This window comes from Phocoena sinus, chromosome 1 (genome assembly GCF_008692025.1).
Source record: "Phocoena sinus isolate mPhoSin1 chromosome 1, mPhoSin1.pri, whole genome shotgun sequence".
NCBI classification, from domain to species: Eukaryota; Metazoa; Chordata; class Mammalia; order Artiodactyla; family Phocoenidae; genus Phocoena; species Phocoena sinus.
The window spans coordinates 19,911,351-19,934,778 of record NC_045763.1 but is presented as its reverse complement, the minus strand read 5'-3'; the positions used below and the strand labels follow the sequence as shown (position 1 = coordinate 19,934,778).

Below are 23,428 nucleotides of genomic sequence, written 5' to 3'. Positions count from 1 at the left end.
AGAAATAGAAATCTCACACTCAGAGAGAGAGTCTCTTGAAAAGAAGGAAGTACTCTCAGTCCTCAAATGCTGGTGGACAAGAAATAGCCTTGTCTTTAGTTTCTTTAAATTAACTTTGATTTATTTAGATGCCTTTATAAGAGCTAGCAAAATTAACCTGCGTTGCTAGAAGTCAGAATAATGGTTACCTGAGGAAGGTGGTGTTTGTTGATTAGGAAGGGGCACAAAAGAAGTTTACGTGGTGCAGGAAACATTCTCTATGTTATCCTGCGTGATGGTTACACAAGAGTATATATGTACACACACACACACATACATTAAGTTGTACATACCTGCAAAAAAAGTCATTCGCACTTAATAGGAGGAACCAGGTAAAATTTTTCTATAAAAATTGGTTTTTGGTTTTATCCAATTCTGAAACTTTGTCTTGCCCAGATGATGGATAAATCCCACCTTAGGTATCTTGGGGACCCCTTCAAGGCCATTCTACCCTCCCCTCTGAGACCCTACTAAACCTCTGGGCACTCTGCTGGTAAACATCTCTCCATGAACCAGGCTCTGTGCTGGGCACTTCACAAACATTGTTTGTTTAGCCCTTCCAAGTAGGGGTCTGATGTGGCGCACAGGCAAGGAACTAGACGCTCAGAGCTCGTAAGACACTTGCCTAGGGTCACATAGCTAACTGGTGGAAGTGACTTCAGTTTTAACTCTGTAACCTTTCCCACACGCTGCAGAGTGGTCCTGACAAGAAACACAGTGTAGCCAGCTCCCCACGGGCCCGAAGAAAACTCTTCACCTTTTTTCTTTTAAACCATTTTAGAGCTGATCCCCATGGGGATTCAATAACCCTCCCCCCCACCCCCCCAGGAACCACCTGGGAAGTGACAAAGGGCATTCTGGGGGAACTCCAATAGGGTGGTCCTGGTCTGGTGTTTCTGCTGCCCTGGCTTAAGGTCACACAAGCCTTTGGCTTCCTGAGCCTGAGTCTCCAGGCATCTCCAGGCTGCCCCCGTCTTCTGACGTCCTGCCTGCAGGAATCTGTCAATCCGGAAAGACAAGAAGAGGCCATTTACAGCCCGAGTGAACGCCCCTGCCCTGCCCTGACCACTTGGGCCCTCCCAGCTGTGACCCCCAATGGGGCTGGCTTCACAAATTTGAACAATGGGCTCCTTCCTGACCTTTCCTGCTCTGGCTGGGCTGGTGGGCGGTGTCCAGGCCTGCCTCTCAGATGGCCCTCTCCCTCTCCTGCCGCCTCACCAGCTCGAGGCCTGACTTGGCACTGAATCGGTTCTGCCTTGAGTCACCGATGACCAGAACCTTCAGGGCGGGGGCCTGTCTTATTCAATTTTGTCCTCCTTTGTTGTCCTCACATAGTAAGGACTTAGTAAATGGTTATTGGAACAAATATGAAAATAAAAAGAACCCTGAAAGTGGTGATATTTTTAATGCTGTATGTTAAAAGGTCTTGGAGGGCCTATCATAGCAATAACCAACCCCCTTACTTTGCTTGACTCACTTTGCCCTCCCAACAGCTCCGTAGGCCTTGCCTCTCTTATAGATGAGGACATGGAAACACCGAGTGGTTAAGTCATTTGCCCAAGGCCACACAGCCAGTAAGTGGCTGAGTCAGGATTCCAACCATGGCAGCCTGAACAAGACTGTCCTAAGTACCGTACTTCACTGCCTCAATACCTCCCTGGTCCCAACTGGCCCCTGAGGTCTGAAATCCTCCCACTGAATTAGGCTTTTGCCAGTTAAATGAGTGCTCACCCAAAAGATAACATGGCCAGCCACAGTGAAGCACTGAGTGACCCTTCATTTCAAATAATTCCTGGCCCCTGTGAGGCTCCTTCCCCATACCTTTGGCCTCCTCTGGCTTTTCCTCTGAAGTCCTTGAGCCTTAAGTAGGACACTACATTGGCAGCAAACAGTGGGAAGTCTGTGTCCAGACTTCAGAACACAGGCTTTGGATACAGGCCAAATGGGTGGGTTTGAACCTTACATTTGTCATTAACTAGCTGTGTGGCCATTACCAAAACAGTCACCTCTTCCAGTCTCAATGTCCTCACCTGTAAAATGGAGGTACTGAATGGTACCCTAGCACCATTTACAGAGGGCTACGTGGAGGATTAAAATTTAAATGAGGTGATGTACTTGCAAGCCTGTTATACATAATGCTTAATAGAGTATTATTATTACTATCACTATTATGGTGGTGGTGGTGGTTGAAGCATCAACATCATCAGCTCCCAGGGGGAGGGGTGGTCTCAGCAAAGTGCCAGAGGAGGGTGGGTTGGTTGAACCACAATGGATTGTCCAGCTCAGTGCCACCTCCTCCAGGAAGCCCTCCCTGATGAGTCCAGTTCACATTGCTCTCTCCCTCCAGTGAACCCCTCTGGCCTCATGATATTGCAGATGGTTTTAATTGACAGGGTCATGATGTCGCTCTGTCTCCCCAGCCTAATCCTAAGTGTCTTGAAAACAAAAATTGTTTTCTCCTTCTGAATCCCTGCACTAAGCTTGCTCACTTGTCAAGGGAAAGAAGGAATCAGTAATAGCACTGAGTTAGTTCTTTGTGCCAGTCATGGTGTGCGAGACACACATGCACGACTATTCCTTCTAATCCCCGTAACACTCCCATGAGATAAGTATTATCATCCTCCTTATTTTACAGATGAAGAAACAGGCTCAGTGAGATTAAATAGCTGTTCAAGTGGAAAAGCTGGAACTGGAAGCCAGGCTTGTCCTACTTCCAAATCCAGTCTCTTTCCACTACAGCGAGAGGGAGAGAGGAGGGTGGTGGTGCCTGAAGGATGGGCGGGCAGGTGAAGAGCGCCCTCTATTGAGCATCTGTGAGTGATGACAGTAGAAGAGAAGCCCAGGGCAGAATCCTGGTAGTCAGATCCCAGAAGCGGTCCCGTGGGAACAATCAGACATTCCTCTGAGAACTTCGGAGCATCCTCAGTACAGATGAGTGCATGCAGATCAAACAGAGTGTGGCTGCCATCCTGAGGGTGGGGAAGGGGATGAAGGAGACCCCAGACTTGGCAGCCTCCATCCCCATGAGAGTGGAAATCTTGTCTATTTGCTCTCCTACTCCATCCCCAGTTTCTTGAAAAGTTTCAGGCAGAGAGTAGGTCCTCAACAAGTGTTTGCTGAATGCGTGGATGAATGAACGGGAGGCATCCTTCCTTCTCAATCATCCCTGTCTTGCCCCCTCTCCCCAGTATTCAGATATCCACCATGAGCGCTACATCTGTGCTGATCTCAGTGGGTGTCATCCTGGGGAAGGTCAACCTGCTGCAGCTGCTGTTGATGACATTGATAGAGGTGACAGCCTTTAGTGCCACGAGGATGGTCGGCAAGGAAGTCTTCAATGTGAGTCATGGTACTGTGAGGAGGGACCTCGGGGATGAGGGCTGAGCAGGTGAAAGGGGAGGGCTCTGTCTCCATTTGATAAAGCTTCTGGGATTAAAAAAATTAAAGACAGGCCAAAATGGGGTTGCAAAAGTGTGGTCTATGCTAAACATTTAAATATAGCAAGCAAATGCTATGAAGGCGGTTCCCACGGTAAAAACTGTCAAGGAGGACTTCCCTGGTGGCGCAGTGGTTGAGAGTCCGCCTGCCGATGCAGGGGACACGGGTTCGTGCCCCGGTCCGGGAAGATCCCACATGCCGCGGAGCGGCTGGGCCCGTGAGCCATGGCCACTGAGCCTGCGCGTCCGGGGCCTGTGCTCCGCGATGGGAGAGGCCATAACAGTGAGAGGCCCACGTACCGCAAAAAAAAAAAACAAACAAAAAAAACTGTCAAGGAAAGAGGTCAGTTCCCAGAGATGGAAAGCCCACTGTGGGCAATGCATTATAAGCCTTTTCCTGCTTTGTTATGGTTTTCATAGTGGTTGTTTTAAAAAGCTGCATTAATTCAAAGCCATCTCCTCTCTTCTCTGCAGCTTCAATGTTTTAGTTTAGCTGGTCCGGGGGAGGGTTTGGCACTGATTTTGAGAGTTCACTGCTTCTCCTCAAAAACTTCAATTCAGCCTGGGTTTGTTGCATGGAAGGGCTCAGGGGAAACTAGAGCCAGAAACCAGAGCTGTTCCCAGTAGAGGCAACCCAAGAAATGAGTACTCCAAGCTGACGATTCCTGGGGGACCACAAAGAGATTAAAAATGCAAGACTTCTTCAGGTCTTACAAGGGAATTCCACAGACTTTCATTTTTATGTGTGACTGAGGGTTCCTTACCATTCATTCATTCCTTTCACAGATATTTATTCTGAGCCTATTGTGTACCAGGCACTCTTCTAGGCAGTGGGAAAATGCAGCTGTCGTGGAACTTCTATTCCAGAGGGAAAGACTGCCAATAAACAATAAAATAGGCAACAGATACAGTGTGTTAGATAGTGATAAGTACTATGGAGAAAAAAATAAAATGAGGAAAGCAGACAGGAATAGCTGTGAGGGAGGATAAAGTGTTAGAGAGGTTGGCCAAGGAAGGCTTCCCTGGGCAAATAATTTTTGAGTAAAGAGCTGAAGGCAGCAGGTTTGCAAGTCACGTGGGTATCTGAGGACGGTGGCAGATGGAAGGCAGGGCCGTGGGAGCGGTCTGCCTCGTTCAGGAGGAAGATTGTGTCAGTGACACTGTTTAGAATTGTTGGCACATGATGGTAATAAAAAGCAGATGGGCTTTTAGTTGCTTTAATTGTTTTAAATTCTCTACAGACAATGCATCCCCTTATTGCCTGTACCCAGGGAGGACCACTCCCTCCACTGTGCACTCCAGGCAGTGGAACAGACGGTGCAAAGCGGTACTGATGTGGGAGCATGAGTGTGGGTTTGAGGAACAGCAAGGACAGTGTGTGTGGAATGAGTAGGAGGTGGAGTCACAGAGGTTGTGGGAGGGCAGATCATGCAGGGTCCTGTAGGTCGTAGGAAGAACGCTGACTTTGACATTGAGGGAGACGTTGAGGAATTCCCACCCCCCTCACTGGGGGATTCTGAGCAGAAATATGCCATGAGCTAAGATTTTAACAGGGTCTCTCTGGCTGCTACATGGAGAAGAGTCAGTTGGGGGACGAGGGTGGAAATGGGGAGACCAGTTAGAAGATTACTGCAAAAATTTGCGAAAGTGTCGATGGTGGCTTAAACCAAGATGGGGGTCAGTGGAGCATGGTGGTGAAAATTCTGCCAAACCTGGATATTTGTTGAAGACACAGCTGACAGGGCTTACCAGTAGCCCACGAAGTGAGTTATGAAGGGTTACTAAATTCGATATTCGTAAAGCAAAATTAACATATAGCTGGAATTTTCTGAACACTTTAGTTCGGTATTATAAAAATTCTGGCTGCTTCATGGTGCGAAGATCATATCACTCATACTCTACGCAAAATTTGAAATTCTGCCAAAATGTAGGAAGCAGTGGGGTGCATGTCCGTGTGGCTCTTCCCCCACCTAAGTGGACTTCAGCCAAAAGTGTTTAAAGCCAACCAGAGGGGAGTCCCCTGGCGGTCCAGTGGTTAGGACTCGGCGCTTTCACTGCTGTGGCCTGGATTCAATTCCTGGTCCTGGAGCTAAGATCCTGCAAGCCGCAAGACGTGGCCAACTAAATAAATAAAGCCCCAACTAAATAAATAAAGCCAACCAGAAACCTGTCGGGAATAAATACACAGCAACTCACGGGACTCCTCTGAAAGGCGGGCTGCTGGGCTGGGTCAGTCTCCTGACTTCAAGTCACGCCTCCTACATGAAGCCAGAACTTTCTCCAAGGAACACGGGAGGTTCCCTCCCTGTGGGCAGAAGATGCTGACACTCACTTCCCGCTGGGTTTTGTTGCAGATGGACAACCACATAAGCATGATGTACATCCACGTGTTTGCGGCCTGTTTCGGGCTGACTGTGGCCTGCTGCCTCCCGAAGCCTCTGCCTAATGAAGCGGAGGACAAACAACAGACGGCCACGAGCCCCAGTTTGTTCGCCATGCTGGGTGAGGACAAGGTGGTGTGGGTAGGCTCGGATCTGGGGTGGGCAAGAGGCTCCAAAAGGGCTCTGCAGGAAAATCTCTCTCCTTTTCCAACCTTCTCTGGGTGTCTGAAAGCCCCTCGGTAATGATCCATTTCTTCAAGTGGTATCTGATGAATTCACATCTTTGAATTCCCCTCTAGGGAACTTCTCTTCATTAATATCCAAAGGAGAGGAGAGGCTCATTACATCTCAGTTTAAATAAGGTTATCCAATCCTTTTGTCCTCAACTTAAAGCAGAGAATTGGACACATGAAGAAAGCCGGGCCTAGGAGTGGAGGAAAGAATGGGAGTGGGAAGAGAGGAGTAATAATGGTGTATCAATAGTTTGAAGAGCTCCAGTAAAAGTGATGAACTTAGAGGCTGGGACTTAGAGGCTGGGAGAGAAAAGGAAGGAAGAAGGAAATCAGGCAGTGAGATGTCAGCAGGCAACTGAATACCAGGCCATTGGGCCAAATGAAAGCATCCCATTAATTTTTTAAAATAAGCATTAAGCCATCACAGGCCAGGGTCAGGAGGCCTGGGGTTTGGTGATTTCAACTCTCTGGACCTTAGTTTCCTTGCCTGTAAAGTACGTTAGCTGGGCCCTACCAGCTTAAGAATTCAGAGAGGAGACATGATTTGCCCAAAGTCACAGAGCAAGAAAGTGACAGAGATGAGACTTGCCAGGTCCAGGATTCTCCTGTCTGAAGTCCCCCTGGCTCAGGCCACTGACCCTCTCTGGCCCCCAGGCACCCTCTTCTTGTGGATGTTCTGGCCGAGTTTCAACTCCGCTCTGCTGGACATTCCAGACGAAAAGAAGAAGGCCTTGTTCAACACCTACTACGCCCTTGCTGTCAGCATGGTGACAGCCATCTCAGTGTCAGCCTTGGCGCACCCTCAAGGGAAGATCAACATGGTGAGGAGGGGGTGCTGTCCCTTGGGCAGCACTTGGGTCTTCTAGGCCTGACACACATATTCACACCCAACTCGCCGGCCTCAGTGCCAGCCCCACAGGTCGGGAAAGAGCATATCGGGTGATGGGGTCTTGTCTGCAGCATCGTGGGGCATCAGCCCATCAGCACTGCCTTGTCAAAATGGGCCTGGAACATAGGACACTGTCAAATGAGCAAAGGCCCTCTGGGGGCCTTTGACATCAAACAAACCCAAGTCTGAACTCCATTTCTGGTGGTTACTAAAGCCAGCTCCCATAAGCAAGAGTCAGCAGAGAAAAACCGGGGTAGAATGAGTCATCCTCTCCCCTTCCCCGAAGAAATTTCAAGAATGGAATAAACAGAATCAGAAGTAAAGAACTTTGTTTCCCTAGCCATCTGAACTTGGCCAAGCCACTTAAACTGTTTGAGTCTCAACTGCCTCATATGTAAAGTGGGAATTGAGAGATGATGCACGTAAAGGGCTTCATGCCCAGAGCTAATAAGTACTGGGCAAATATTAGCTGCTATTATCAACGTAGCTGCGAGTCTGTGTGTGAGTTTTCGGGGGAGAGATGGGTGAGATGGTAGACTAAAGACAAAACAAGGTCCCATGATGATCAGGGCATGAGGTCAGCCAGCCAGACATGATGGGAAAGTCTAGACAGATGGGGCAGGGGGTGGGGTAGGGGGTGGGGGTGAAGGGGAGAGAAGATGGCCAAGGATGACAGGTTAACAGCACTAAGGGGAGGTGAGGGTCCCCACAGGTGAGCTCCATGGTCACAGGGAGTCTAGGATCAGACAAGGTAGCAACATCCAGGGAGGCAGGTGTAGGCATCAGGTCGGGGAAGCCCAGAAGCTGGTCCCAGGGCCCAGAGCTCCAAGATCTGGGTAGAATTGAGAGGGGCAGAGAGCAGTAGGATAAGAGCAAGGCAGGGCCCCAGTTCTAGAGGAGGTAAAGGTCACAGCAGAGACATGACCCAGGAACAAGGGCCAGCTTCTTGGGATGGGGTCCAATAATACAGGGTGATATCGGCACCAAGTAGCCAATAATAATAATAGTAAAAAACAATAATAATGGCTTATATTTGGGGGCATTTACTCATGTTCTATGCCAGGCATTGGGCTCAGAGTTTTATATATGGTAACTCAATTTTCACAATAACCATATCAGTAGATACAGCCAAAACCCCATTTTTCTGGTGACAAAGTTAAAGCACTGAGTGGTTAAGCGCCCGAGGACACATCACAACTAAGTGTGAGCATGGCTAGGATCCTGAGTAACTGCACTTTCAGGCTAAATGACTCCCAGTCAGGGTGACTGCTCCCTGAGCCTGAGAAGTGGGGTGAGATAAGACCGTTGGTGAACTCTCAGCAGAGGGGAGGGGCTGGTTTCAGGATCAGAGAAGCAGGGAAGATGTTACACTGCTGTCTTGCTACCGGCTTACCAAGTAATTTAGAGAGATGCTGTCCTCTCTATGTCATTTCATTCACCCACAAGCTATTCCTCTGCAGACTCACATCCACAATGCGGTGCTGGCAGGAGGTGTGGCTGTGGGCGCCCCCTGTTACCTGATCCCTTCTCCTTGGCTTGCCATGGTGCTGGGTCTCCTGGCTGGGCTGATCTCCATCTGGGGAGCCATGTACCTGCAGGTAAGGAGCTGGGCAATGAACACCTGCTGCTTTGGCTTCCACCAGGGTCCAGGCCCCTAGAACATGGCGGGCCATCTTGTAGTGCCAAGGGCTGCATTAGGCAGCCGTTGGCACCGTCTCAGTTTAGCTTCAGAGCTTGGGTGAGGGATCCACTCAAGTTGGATGGTGCATTTGTTAAGATCTGGGGAGCAAGTATCAGAACCTATTCAAGCTTGCTCAGGAATAAGGGGGATTTGTTAGAAGGCTACTGGGGTATCACCGACCCCAAGGACAGGAATGCTGCTGGGAGCCCAGGAATGGCTGGCACCAGGGATGCGAGTCTTGTGGGGAACCCAAGAAGTCCCCGCTCTTCTTTTTTTGCTTTTCCTGAACATCTGCTTTATTCTCACTCTGTAGACTTCCTTCTTCTTCTCCTGCTCCACATGGTGGAGTGTCATCTTTCTCTTCAGGAAAGCAGCCAGGTGAAATCTCTTGGCCCCAGTTGCAAATTCTTTGGAGAAGGGGCTCCTTGGTCTAACTTGGATAATGTGCCCATCTTTGTCTGGGTGGGAGGTAGGGCACATCATACATGCAAGTCTGCTGTTCATGAACCATGTGAATGGGGGTGGGAAGGGCAGCACTCAAAAGAGGGATGGATGCTGGGCTGATAATCCAGGTCACGTCCACTTCTGATTATTTAGTTCTTCTAAGTGGATGGATTTTTTCTTCCTTCAATATTCAACATATACTGATAACATCAGAATGCGCCATTATAGCCGATTTGCTATCACACACTTCTAAGAGAAATATTTAGGAGCAACAGATCTTCATAGGTTTGAAGACCTGATGGAGGAAAAAGGAATAGACTTTTGGGTGACACAAGAAGATGAATTTGGATGAACCGTGGATATTCAGGGAGGCAGTTTCAATCCCAAATAAGGAAGAACTTACCAACAGTTCGATCTGACCAAAAGATGGGGTAGTCTGCTTTTCATCTTTGGAGTGGAAGTGCATGTCTTTTATCTCCTCTGGCTTTGAGATCCTCTGATGAAAGTAGGACATATTCAGCAAAACGTGTATCACAGGAATTCCCTGGCGGTCCAGCGGTTAGGACTCCAAGCTTTCACTGCCGAGGGCCCGGGTTCAATCCCTGGTTGGGGAACTAAGATCCCACAAGCCACGCGGCGTAGCCAAAAAACGTGTATCACAAGTATCAGGAGGCTCAGTGTCTGTCACTTTCTCTGTGCCTCAGGTTCCTTGAGTCTATCGCTGCGGGAAGGATTCAAAGACTTTTTCATTCATTCATTCACTCATTCATTCACTCATTCAACACATTTGTTTTAACAGTCATCCTGCTTCCCAAGCTATAGTGTGGTGAAGGAAATGGACAAATAAACGCAACACGGTGTGTTAACTGCTACTGGAGCACATCTAAGCTGGCCTGAGATGGGTCAGGAAATGCTTCCCAGAGCAGAGAAGGTCTCACCCGAGCATTGACAAAGAACTTACATTAGCCAGGGAAAGAAGTGGGAAATGTACTCCAGGCAGAAGGAACAGTGTGTTCAAAGGCTCAGTGGCGAGAAGAGCGCGTGGCCCAACCAGGAAGCGGAAAGATGTCCTTTGGGCTGAAGCACAAAGTTCCTCAGGGAGTGCGCCTCTCACCATCGCCTTGGGAGATGGCAGGTGCTCAGGAGTACCTTCTGGGCGAGTTCAAGAGTCTGAATATTTATTCCCAAGACAATGAGGATTCTAAGGGGGGAACTAGCCTGATGACATTTGCATTGGTATCCACATCTGTTGGCTCCCAGCCATCTGGGAGGCCAAGTGATGAAATGGAAGGAGTACTGACTGGGCGTCTAGAGGTGCGGTCAGATTCTTTCCTTTTAATCAGCCATGTAGTCTCTTGGATGGCAGTTAGGTTTGGTCTAGACCAGTGGGTCTCAATCAGCCCCTGGGGACATTTGACAATATCTGAAGACGGTTTTGGTTGACACACCTGGAAGAGGGGTGCTCCTGGCATCTAGAGGGTACAGGCCGGGGGCGCTGCTAAACCTCCTACAGTGCACTGGAGGGCCCCTGGCATAACACAGAATTATCAGCCCCAAATGTGAGTAGTGTGGACAGCGGACCAGCATTGGTGTCACCTGGGACTTTGCTAGAAATGCAGAATCTCAGGCCCCAGACCCACTAAATCCAAGTCTGCATTTTAATGAGCTCCCCAGGTTCTGTGTGTGCACATTCAAACCTGAGAAGCACTTACTTAGTTGCGTCCTAATGCCCATCCCCCTGGATGCCCTGGACGCCGAGGGTCTGTGAAAGGGCGGGTAAGGAGTATCAGTCCCACATGCAGATCTGCTGAGAATGGTGTTTGTTCCCAGGTGTGTCTTCAACGAACGCTGGACCTCCATGACACCTATGGCGTGCAATATACCTTCGGCTTGCCGGGTCTGCTCGGAGGGATCACCAACATTGTGCTGATGGCGCTTCAGGTCAAGTGGACCAAGATTTCCACGTAGGTCACTTGGCTCAGCCCCTTATCACCCCATCCAGCTCAGGAAGGAGTGCGCCCAGAGCCCTTGGCCGGGGAGGGGGGGTGGTGCCCAGGGCCGGGCAGTCAGAGGCTTCAGTGAATATTTGTTGGCCAATTTATTCTGAAATTCTGCCCAGCCCCTACTGTGTACGGACTTATCACCTGTCCAGGCCCCTTCTTTCTAAAGCAGGCAGCGTAGGTGCAGGGCAAGGGCAGACGGTCCCGAGTCCTCCCCAAATGCGGGCAGAGCAGGCAATCAGGCTCAAGCCAACTGAGCCTGTCTTTCAGTCCCTGGTGGTTTAGGTTGTGGTGAAGTGTGCCGTGGGGTCTTGACCTCTTACTAGCTGGGCCACGCTACCTAACCTCTCTGAGCCTCTGTCACCCGATGGTAAATGAAGATAATGATAACTCCTCCCCTCCTAGGGGTGTTGGGTGCTACTTGAGGCCAGGTACTGTGTGGTTAAGAGGATTTGATATGTTAATGTAGGAAAATGCTGAGTACAGCCCATCCCTGAGACCCAGAGAGGGAAGGAGCTTGGCTAAGGTCACACAGTGAGGTGGGACCGTGGGTCTCTGGACCAGAGTCAGGTCCTGTGCCCCCCAGACAATGGACAGCAATGATCAGAACCCTGGCCATCACCTTCTGGAAGTCATCTTCTTGTTTCTTTCCTTTTTTTTTTTTTTTTTGCGGTGGGGGGCAGTTGTTTATCTTCTGGATGTGACTCACATATAATGGAAGAGTGACTTGGGCACAGGGATAGATTTTTCCAGATGAACTGAGGTAGTGATAACAATAATAGTATTACTGATGACAGTACTGTTTGACTGCTTTCTAAATGCTGGGCATTATGCTAAAATCATTATGTCATCTCATTCAATCCTCACAACCACCTGGTGAGGTATTATTAGCTTTCTCTAAGAAATGATACTTCGGGGGAGTTAGCTGTCCAAGGTCATGTGGCTGAAACCTGGCTGTAAAGGTTATGAGCACCTGCAGTGGGTGATGAGAGCTCATTGTTGTGGAGGTATCTCAAAGAAATCATGGAGGTCTGCATGCCTCAGTTCTAACAACAGAGACGACCATAGCCCCAAATTATAGGAATCTTCTGTGAGCAGGTGAGATATACCTCCATGAGCTGCTTGGGGGTGAAGAGGATCCCATTTGGGGGTGGGGAGGGGATGGTCTGTGTGAAGCAGTGCATCTCTGTAATGGACTCCAATGATGTGCCTGTCACTGCTTCAATAGCTGTGTGACTCTCAGCAAAGCTTTTTCCTCTCTCTGGGCTCCTGAGTTCCCCTCTGTAAAATGAGGGGTTGATCTAGCAGGGTCCTACACTCAGATACCTGTAGGGACCAGGCAGGTAAGGTTAAAACTGAGACCAGTGAGGGGAGGAAACTGTGGGCATTTGCTCTTCAGTGCCAGGCAGCTAATACCATGCAGGGTCCCAGGATAAGTGTTGCCAGATCTAATGACTTTTCAAAAGTCAGAAATCCAGAGTTTTGCATGTACTTCCCAAGCATTGGCAAAAGATTCAAAATCATTGGAAACATTGTGTGGGCCAAATTCCGCTCGTGGGCTGCCGACCTGGAACTTCTGCATCACCTACCCTTCTATCCCCCAAATTCTGTGATTCTGTGGCTCTCCTAGAACAGTGGCTCTCAACAGCATCAGCATCATCTGGGAACTTGTTTGAAATGCAAATCATACCCCACCCCAGACCCACACGATTAGAAATCTGGAGGCAGGCCCAGCAGTCTGTTTTAAGGAGTCCTCTGTGTGATTCTCATACAAGCTCAAGTTTGAGAACTATTGGCCTATAGCAAAAAAAAAGAAAAAAAAAAAAAAGAAAAGTTGTCAACCAGCAGTGTGCTGCTAAAGGACTAACAACTGGCTCTCCAAGGAAACAAAGCCCTGACTTAGAGCATTTGCCGATTTCTCCCTGTGGCCAATTTCAAGCCATCAAGGTAACACCCCTGAATGTGGAGTTGAGGAGAGCTGAGAACCATCGGCCTGTGTGTCTGTGTGAGCTGGCTCCAGCACCCCTCTGCAAGCCAATTCTCATCAGGATGAGACAGCCGAGGACCAAGAAGTAGTCCTCTCTCCTCTGCGGGAACCTGGCAAAGGGAAGGGCACAGTGACAGCGATGACGCCTCTCAGGGTGGCCTCTGGTCTGCTGGAAGCAAAGGGCTTCAGGGACAAACAGACCAAGGTCACATTTACCAGTTGTGTGACCTTAGGCATGGTATTCAAACTCTCTTTAAGTCTCAGTTTTCTATCTGTAAAATAGGATAATAAGATCCATGTCCCAGGGCTGCTGTGAAGATTCAGTAACATATAATAGTTAAAGGGCTCAGGACAGCGCTTGGCATGGAGTAAACACCCAACGCATGGCCCCTTTCTTTATGATGGTTACTGATGCTGCTGCCTCCGTAGGAGGGGCATCTGGATGTAGTGGAAAGATGGGGAAAGGACTGAGCTGGCAGTTAGAGCGCTTTCTGGGAAGTGTGGATCAGCTGCTTTATTAGCTCTATGTCATTGGATGAGTCAGTTGACTTTACATTCATTCCACAAACAATATTTGTCAATTTCCTATTTGGGTGAGCTAATGTAGATCAGTCAGATGCTGTGCTTGGAGGCTGGATGGAGCATTTTTCACAAATTGTGGGATTTTTAAAAAATAAATTTATTTATTTAATTTATTTATTTTTGGCTGCATTGGGTCTTCGTTACTGCGTGCGGGCTTTCTCTAGTTGTGGCGAGCTGGGGCCACTCCTCGTTGCGGTGTGCAGGCTTCTCATTTCGGTGGCTTCTCTTGTTGCAGAGCATGGCCTCTAGGCACATGGGGTTCAGTAGTTGTGGCACGTGGGCTCAGTAGTTGTGGCTCACGGGCTGTAGAGCGCAGGCTCAGTATTTGTGGCTCACGGGCTTAGTTGCTCTGCGGCATGTGGGATCTTCTCGGACCAGGGCTCGAACCCGTGTCCCCTGTATTGGCAGGTGTACTCTTATCCACTGTGCCACCAGGGAAGTTCCTTGATTTTTTTACTTTCTTAATGGTATCTTTTGATGAACAATAGTTTTAATTTTATCATAGTCCAATTTATCATTGTTCCCTCTATGTTTAGCTCCTGTGTGCCATGTTTAAGAACTTTTTGCCTACTGCAAGGTCACACAGGTGTCCTCCAAGGGCCGCTTAATAGTTTAGAGTGAAGCCCTGGGGTTGCTTTGAAGGAGAGAGGACAGGCACATATGTCCAAGGGGGTAGGCAGGAGAGATGGGTCTGATGGCCAAGCTGTACTCCATCTCACCCTGATAGAAATAAAACCTTCATCTTTAATTGCCTAATGAGAAAACTCAGGACTGTGAGAGTTTAAGTGCCTAGGGTCGTGCAGCTAGTAACAGAACTGGGACCTGAACTTGGGTTTTCTGACTTCTACTCTAGTTCATCGTTCATGAGGTCTGAGAACTAAAGTAAGCAGAAGAGGATCTTGAAATCCCTTCTTCCCCTTCTACATGTCTGCATAGCTTTGTGGGAGAATGACAGGAATGTACTGCCTAGGGAGGGGACATTTGTTCTCCTGGTGGCCCTTCCTGACAGCATCACTACTGATGCAATCTTTTCTGTACCCAGTGACCTCTGCGGCCTGATGCCCAAATGTGACCACCTCTGCTTTGTCATTTCTAGGCTTGGCTACCAGATACTCACTGACTCCGGGGCATTCAGCTTCACCGTCATTATGGGTGTGGGATCTGGTCTTCTGACAGGTCAGTGTGAGACCACCCTTCTTCCACCATTGTCCAGGGCACAGGGCCTGGGCCTAGACTGCACCTGCCCCATCCCTGGATGTGTATGTGCCCGTGCCCTTCCCCCTGAACCCACCCCCTCAGCTCCAGCCAAAGGAGGCAAAGAGCCCAGACCTTGATTAAAAAATAAAGGAACACAGAATTACAAACTTTCATAATTGGAAAGGTCCTCAGAAGTCACCTGGACACTGCAGCCTCTTGAGCCCAGGACTGGTGATTTCATCAAATTTTGCACAGAAGACCAAGGAGACCCTTATGCTACAGAGCTTACCTTTTACTCCCTGAGAACACCTAAATACTATTTTGTTCAGCAAATATTTGTTCAATATCTGCTATGAGCCAGGCACTATTCTTAGGTACTCAGGATACAGCAGTGAACCAAATTCCCTGGCCTCATCGAGTTGACCTTCTAGATGGGGAGGGGGCTTTTACCATAAACAGAAAATAATAAAATAAAATAAAATAAAAAATATATATATGTGCTATGTCAGATAGTAATAAGCACTATGAAGGGAAATAAATCAGGGTAGGGGGAACGTAGAGTTATTGTGAAGGTGGGCTGCTCTTTTAGAAGGGTGGTAAGGAAGGCCTATCTAAGAAGCTGACTTTTAAGCAAGGACTTGAATGCAAAAAACGAGGGAGATACCATGTGTTTATTTGGGAGAAGAACATTCCATGAAAAGGGACAGCAAGTGCAAAGGCACTGAGGCAGGAGCATGCATTGCATGTTTGGGGAACAGCAAGGATGTCAGTGTAGCTGATGTGGATGAAGTGACAGGGAGAGTGGCAGGGGTTGAGGATAGAGTGGTAGCAAGGAGCCAGATCATTCTGAGACATGGGAAGGCATTAGAGATCTGTAAACAGAGGACTGACGTTTTTTTGCTTCTGCAATATGACAGACCTGCAAAGAATCTTGGGGAGACACCAATTTGCCAGTCTTACATGCTAGGTGAAAACATGCATTCTGTACAGAAGTGCTCACTCTTATTCTACAAGCAAACAGCTTTTATTGGTTAGACTTTCATATAGTGTATCTCTAAGCATGGAGTGAATGCCAAATAAGAGACAAAATAGCATAAGTAGACACTAAGGAGTTGTGTGATCTTGGGCGTGTCACTTTGGGCATTGGCTGGCTTCTCTGTAAAATGAAATGATTATAGTAACTAATCCTATGGCGTCCTTTCAGCTCTAAAACGTATGAAAGTACTGTTTGGAGTTTTAGAGAGTGAGATTGGCTAGAATTGCTTTAACGTAACAATTGGCCTCAGCTTTCGACAGAGTCTGAGGTGATTAATTAAATACAGATAAGAAAAATGTCTCCAGCCATCACTTTACATTCTATTCATGGTGGCAGTCCAACCCTGAATAGGGTTGCCAGATTTAGCAAGTGAAAACACAAGGCACCCAATTTGGAATTCAAAAGTAACTGAGCATCTTGTATTTTATCTGGCAGCCCTACACCTGGCCTCTCACACCATTTACCACTCTCCCCAGCGTGTGGAGGCTTCCTGTGCTTCCCTGAAGCCAAGAAAGAGAATAGAGGAAAGACACTCCTATCATTCCTTTAAGAGTTAAGACCAACCCGCTTTCCTCTTCACATGTTGCTTTCCACATGAGGGAGCCAGTGATAAAAAAGGACTTGGACAATGGAAGCGGAAAGAGGCCTCTAAGAGGCCAAGATGGCAACAAATTGACCCCCTTAAGCCAAGCATTTTACATGCGAAGAGACCCCGTTCCGTGGAGCCCGTCTATAATATATGCACTTATTTAAGAAACCATCTTATCAAGCATAGTTATGGGGTTTCCCAGGTCAGGCAGATTAGAAATAGCAGATTAGACGTGGATAGGTTTCTAGAGGCAAGGCACCCTCAAAGAAGTTGGAAGTGAAAGCAGAGAGCCTAGCAGGAGAAGAGAATTTCCTAAAACCAGTCACAAGAACATGAGAAGCTTGGGCTGCTGGAGAACAGGCCAGTAACCTTCAGCAGCTGTAGCCCTTCTCCACGTTACACAGCACATTTCATAAAAGGACGTTCCTAGGAACAGTTCTGATTTTTTTTTAAAGTCTAAATGTGTTCAGTGTTGTCTCATAAGACAAGAAAATATAATAATTTTAGAGGATTTGCATCAGATGAGTAAGCCTCAGCTATCTGGAAAATATATGTAGGCGACAGGGATCATTTCTGAGTAATTCTAGCTAAATGAGGTGTGCTGACTGCACTCTACATGCCAATATCAGTTAGAGGCACACACTATAAGATGAAAATACCTACTCTTGTAGCACACACCTACTCTTGTTAATCTTACTATTTAATACATTGGGACTGATCATCATTAAAAATACACAGATAAACCTATCAATGGCATTTCCCTGCTTCACATGAAAGGTAAACACTACTTTATGTACTGGAAATTTGGCAGACTTTGAGCGACTGGGGAAGGCATAGGGCCCGAGCTCTCTGGGCGGAGGAGGGATGGGTGAAAAGAACAGGCACAGAAGCAAGTTGTTATAAACTACTTTCCTAACAAGTGGAATCTTGAGCTGAGGTCACTGGGACTTTATTGGAACCAGTGAGGATGGACCTGCAGGGGTGGCTATCTGAGTCACTCTCCAAGGTAGCTTTTGCATTTTAAATGGACCAGCTCTTAAGAGGGGCACCGTCTAACAGGGTCCTTCTATTCCATCTCGGGAAGTGTATTAATCCATGACTATCATATACCTCCCTGCATAACCGAAATCCTTTGGATGTAATTGTTCTTGCCAGTTCCTTTTGAAAGATGTCTATAGAATTAATTAAGCTGGTCCAGGAAGGACAGTGCTTCAATTTGTCTATTTCCTGGTTGTGGAAGAAAAAAGGATTTCTGCTGAGATACCATAGTTGACTTATAATATTTTGATTAATTTTGAGATAACAAATGCAATCATCTAAGCGTGTAACATTTAATTATGAATTTAAACAGGTATGCTCTTAAACCTCAAAATATGGAAGTCACCTCACGTGGTTAACTATTTTAATGACCAAACTTTCTGGAAGGTAAGAGTTTTAACCTATTAATGTCTAAGGTTTTGAGTGAATGAACTTAAAGAGATACCTGGGTATATATGTTAACTTGGTGTTTATGAGAGTAAAGTAACAAACAAACAAATCCAAGATGTGTGTGTGAGCGTGTGTGCATGCCTGCGTGAGCACGTGTGCGTGTGTGTGTGTGTGTGTTGGTGGGGGGGTGAGGAGGTAGTAAATGTTCCCATTTCCCTGATGCCTCAAAATCACTGAAGGTCAGGGATGTGAGAACTGTCACTGGCCACATGTCTCCTCCCCACCTGGAGTCACCAAAGTGGGCGGGCAAACAGTTTGACGTGAAGGAATCCTGCAGTGCAAGAGCCAGAAGGACCACAGGGACCAGAGAGTCCAATCCCCTCACTTGATAGACCTCCAAGTGAAGCCATGAGTATATAAGTTCTCACAGGGAGTGAGTGGCACAGCTGAAGAAATGAGAGCTAGTGGACATGAGAAAACTTGCAGCATAGGTGTCTGGGGTTATTCAGTCAGGGGACATAAAGTTCAAACAACTCAGCTGCTGCTGAGGGTCTGTGTGACATTGTAGTGTTTGTTGTCATGACTGGGCTAGAAAGGAGGTCAGGGCTCATTCCCTGAAACCCCACTGCCCTCCTCCCTTTAACCTACACTCACAGTTCACAAAGCATTCTGATGTGTGTCACATTAGGTAATCTTCCAATTGATGCTGAGGTTGGCTGGGCAAGCAGGGACCCATATTGCCGAGTTATAAATGGGAAGTGGGGGCCAACAGAGGGCAGGCTAATGCCCAGCATCATGTCTTTGTGAGTGGAAACAGTCCTCTGTGTCCCAGGCCAACCCTTTCTCCACCCAGCAGGCCAAGATACTGACCACTAAAGGGACAGAGAACCAGCCTTACTATAGGCCTTGGCATTCGTGTCTGTAGGGGCAAAACAGAGAGAACCTACGGAGAAAACCCACCTCGTCTCCCTTTCCTTCATCTCCGCACTCTCTTTCCTCCTCTTCCTCTTGAAACAACTTTCTAGAGGTATACTTGACAATGAACTGCACATATTTAAAGCATACATTTTGATACATTAAACATGTTTATACACCTATGAAACCATGACCGCAATAAAGGTAAGAACATATCCATCACCACCAAACATTTCCTCCTGACTCTTTGAAACTGCTCCCTCCTGACTCCACCCTGTTCCATCCCCAGGCCACCACTGAACTGCTTTCTGTCCTATAGATTAGCTTACATTTTCTATAATTTTATATAAATGGAAGCACACGGCATGCACTCTTCTTCGTCTGGCTTCTTTTGCTCAGTGTAATTATTCTGGGAGTCATCCACGTTGTTGTGTGTAACCTGCCTCATCTTGCACCAGCTTCTCTCTATATGGCTTCTCCCAACAGCTAGTCTCTCCCAGTCCCCTGCAAGTATTCTTGCCCCTTTAGCAGAAACAGGGTGATCTAGTGAAAGGATTCAGAAAATTGGCTTCATCCATCCATTCATTCCACAAGTGCTTATTGAGCAACTATTATATACCAAGCACTCTGCTCATTAATGAGATACCACAAATAGGACAAATATCCAGCTGAATTATTTGAGTTGCAATAAATACTTGCTGAACAAATGAAGGAAATCTGAGGAACCCCCGCCCCCAACACTAGCCCCTTGCAGCAGCAGGTGAAATGGAGATTGTGTCCCTGGAACAAGAAGACCTGGATTCTAGTCACCATTCTGCAAGGTCTGATGTAGGCAAGACCCTTGACCTCTCTCACTGGTAAAATAAGAACAGTAACCTTCGTTGTACCTCACTGGGTTGTTTTGAAGACCAAGTGGGGTCATAACATATGTGACCACATTATGTAAAATGCAAACTGCCATGTGAATGCGAAAGTTTATTACTAGGGGTTTAGACAACCACAAAGGAATATGTAAGCCTAACGGCTATCATTTATTGCAAGCCTATGGCTTCCGATTCCGTGCTGGATGCTTTTCAACATTATCTGATTTTATCCTCGCAAAAACCCTGCGTAAGAATAAGTCTCCCCGTCTGCAGATGAGGAGTAACTTGTCCAACATGACAGAGCTAGTAAATGGAACAGGAGGAATTTGAATCGGTGTCTGTTTGGCTCCAAAGACACAGCATGTATGTGCTGTGGGCAGCTACTGGAGAATGGTTATGTCTCCCCTCATCTTCTGATGTGTATTTTTTTACAGCTGAGTAGAACTATTTATTCAGCAGTGTAACACTTACAGCTTGCATTTAAAAAGCAAGAATACAAACTTCCAAAGCTGATAAATCCAGAGGTGATTTTTTTCTTTTTTTTGGTAAACCATCCAAAAAGTCATTTTAAACATTATGGAATGCCCTTTATTGTGTGTCATAGAAGCAGACTACTGGGGGTTGGAAGGGACATTCCTTCACTGGTTGCCCAGACCATGCTCAGCACTTCCTGGGACGGGGCACTCACCATCCCCCAAGAACACCCATCCCATCCTTGGATGATTTTATGAAGATGTACTCATTCATTCACTCATTATTAATTTCATAAATATATTAGCTAATATGTGATCAATATTGTATGAAGAGCTGGGGAGACACATCTAAATAAAATTTAGTTCTAGGTCTTAAGGAGCTGCATGTACTAACCCTTTGTCTTCTTGGAAATTACAGTGATCCTCACCCAGATACTGATTTACAAAAATCCAATTTATAACTTTTCGTATGTCTTCTGCCTTCACTAAGAGGATAAATTCTTTCAACTTTTAATTTCAATTTCATAAACCATGGATTTTATTTCATGCTTTCCAAGGCACGAGGACCCACTGACATCCATTTATTAAAATGAAGAAAGGAACTTTGTTTTGCGAGTCTCCCATGGACAAGCCCCCGTTCTGATTATTGTGTGGATGCAAACAGAGAAAATAGGGGTCTAAGCACTTAGAAGAACTGATCTTTACCTGTGCACAGCTCTATCTATTAGGTACTAAATAAGTAACCCTGTAGCTGCTAGTTGAACCAGCGGAGGCAGAGGTCACAAGCTTGGGGAGGTCAGGATTTGCTGGACGTGGCTAAGCGACAGAAACTGGAAGACATTCCAAGAAAGGGGAGGATTGAGAGCAAACACAGAAGCATGAAGCAACTGGCTCAGGGGCGAGTTGGTGAAGAGGAGGATGAATGGTGGGCAGAGTCACTTGAATCATCCTTCAGGCGATGGGAAGCTCCCAAGGTTTACGTGGGGAAATGGTGCCATAAAATGAATGTTTCAGGGGTGAGCAGTATGACGGGATTAAGCATGCAGGATGGATTCTGAAATGACTGCAGTATACTCAAGGTCATCCGTTGCTTTCTGAACACGTATTTGTAGTTTATCTTTTACAGGATTGTATTGCCAAAAAATTTAAACACCACCACTGTTTTGGCACAAAAACACGACAAAATGTGTTGAGTTCCTCTTGCTGTTTTATGCAAAACAGCATAGCCTTGTCACACTGGTGTCACCCCTGCTTCTGATTTAAAACAGATGTTCTAGACACACAGTAAGGGTCCAAAAAATGCTCGTTCTGCCAAAATGAGGAGAGCTGGTTTTTAAAGCAAAGTAGGAAAACAGATCAGGAGCCTGCTGATTCCTCCCCTTTGGGAGAGGCCCAGTGGAAACAGCCTTATCTGGGCGGCAGATCTGAATTGAGTCCTAGCTCACCCACCACAGGCTGGTGCCCTTGGGCAAGTCACTTTACTTCTGTGGGGTGGAGGGGAGGTTCAGTTCCTTCATTTGTGAAATGAGATCAAATTCGACGTTCTGGAGTCAGACAGATCTGGGTTCTACCACCTCTAGCTCTGTGATCTCTGAAATGGAGATATCTCACTAGGTCGTTGGAAGGATTTAAGGGAGGTAACATGTGAGAAATGTTAGCACACTGATCCATAGAAAACACCGCATAAACTTTAGCTACTCTGATTTCTGGTTCTAGAATTCTGTGATCCAAGGCTACTCAACATGCAGTGATATTGTATGGCAGGGTACCCTATGGCACAACCAAAGAACTGAGGATTGATTTATTTAGCTTGCAGGAGAGAAGACCCAAGGGAGACCTAAAAACAATCTTCAAACACTTGAGAGACTGTCATGTAGAAGAGGGAAAAGATTTTTTTCTATGCTTCTCCAAAGAATTTAACTAGTCCCAGTGGGCGATGCAGTATAAATTGCTAACAATTTGAACTGTCTGCAAAACGGAATAAACTACTTCATGTGGTAGTGAGTCTCCTGTCACTGGAGGTGTTCAAACAAAAGCCAGGTGACCACTAATGATCCATGTAAAGAGCTATATGAAATGAGATCTACCTATCTAAGAGATCTTCCAATTCAGATTTTATGAAAGAACTTCTAAGACCTTTGTGATGAAACAACATTTCGGGCAACATAAGTTTCAAAAGATCAAGCCAGAATCAATATGTGTACAATATTAAGCATATAATAAGGGTTCATCTGTAATAAAAAATGTTTGCTTTCCTTTTACAGTTTCCACATTTGGCTGTTGGATATTAAGCGAAAGCAACCAAGAAAAACAAGGGCTGTTTGAAAACAACCTCTTTTCACTGTTGCCCATTTTTTTGTGTGTGCGACACTCATTACAGCAAAGTCTCATGTCCAATGAAACAGGTGAGAGATAGACTTGATATTAAAAATAAAAGACTAAAAACATAAGGGATAATTTTATATTATAATAATTTTAAATAATTATGTTTGGTTTCATGAAAGATAATGGTATCATTATTTTCTTGGATGCAGACACACAGTTCACAAAATTAAGGTTTTGGTTCAATTTTATTGACAATTTAGATCCTTTCTTGCGCTTAGTAAAGTATTAAGCTATCAGTTAACTCATCTACATCAGCAAAGCAGATGATATAAAACAGGGGAAAACTAAGAACTCACTTAGATTTAGCCCTTGCAGACACTGTGCTTTTATTCCAGTGGTTTTACAAGGAGTTCCTACTCCCTGAGCATATCCTGAATTTAACTGTGGGGAAGAAATTCGTGGTCAAAGGTGGAGATACACTGCCTCAAGATTTAAAAACTAGTTCTATGACCTTGAGGAAATCATTTAAATTGCCATGGTCCGGGTTCCCTTATCTGTAAGAAGAGAAGGTGAACTTCAACCCCTAAGATCGCCTCCACTTCTCACATCCTGTGGATCTAAAACCTCACCAGGAGTGATTTGCTGTGAGATGAGAACAACACAGCCGTTTCTTTGAATAGTCGATGACCAGGCAACATTCAAATTGTACACACTGGGAGAAAAAGATGGCTGACATAGAAAGGGGACCACTGGGACTTCCCTGGTGGTCCAGTGGTAAAGAATCTGCCTTCCAACGCGGGGGATGAGGGTTCAATCCCTGGTCGGGGAAGATCCCACATGCCACGGGGTAACTAAGCCCGTGCACCACAACTACTGAGCTCACGTGCCTCAACTAGAGAGCTCGCGCACTGCAATGAAGATCCCGCGTG

At 46.6% G+C, this 23,428-nt stretch overlaps 1 protein-coding gene across 4 annotated transcripts in view; it reads left to right on the top strand.

Moving 5' to 3' along the window:
* The window catches only part of RHCE (Rh blood group CcEe antigens), a 33,963-nt gene extending 10,662 nt beyond the window's left edge, over positions 1 to 23,301 (top strand). The window contains exons 3-10 of one of the 4 annotated variants that reach the window (XM_032609362.1): positions 3,228 to 3,378; positions 5,831 to 5,978; positions 6,745 to 6,911; positions 8,440 to 8,577; positions 10,935 to 11,068; positions 14,770 to 14,849; positions 17,847 to 17,920; positions 22,439 to 23,301. In XM_032609362.1, coding sequence (XP_032465253.1) covers positions 3,228 to 3,378; positions 5,831 to 5,978; positions 6,745 to 6,911; positions 8,440 to 8,577; positions 10,935 to 11,068; positions 14,770 to 14,849; positions 17,847 to 17,920; positions 22,439 to 22,465 — 919 coding nt within the window. In that variant the 3' untranslated portion in view covers positions 22,466 to 23,301. Of the gene's footprint in view, positions 1 to 3,227; positions 3,379 to 5,830; positions 5,979 to 6,744; positions 6,912 to 8,439; positions 8,578 to 10,934; positions 11,069 to 14,769; positions 14,850 to 17,846; positions 17,921 to 21,983; positions 22,109 to 22,438 lie in introns of those variants that run through there. The other 3 variants (XM_032609356.1, XM_032609369.1, XM_032609377.1) reach the window with 3 other exon arrangements.
* The last annotated feature ends 127 nt before the right edge of the window (positions 23,302 to 23,428 follow it).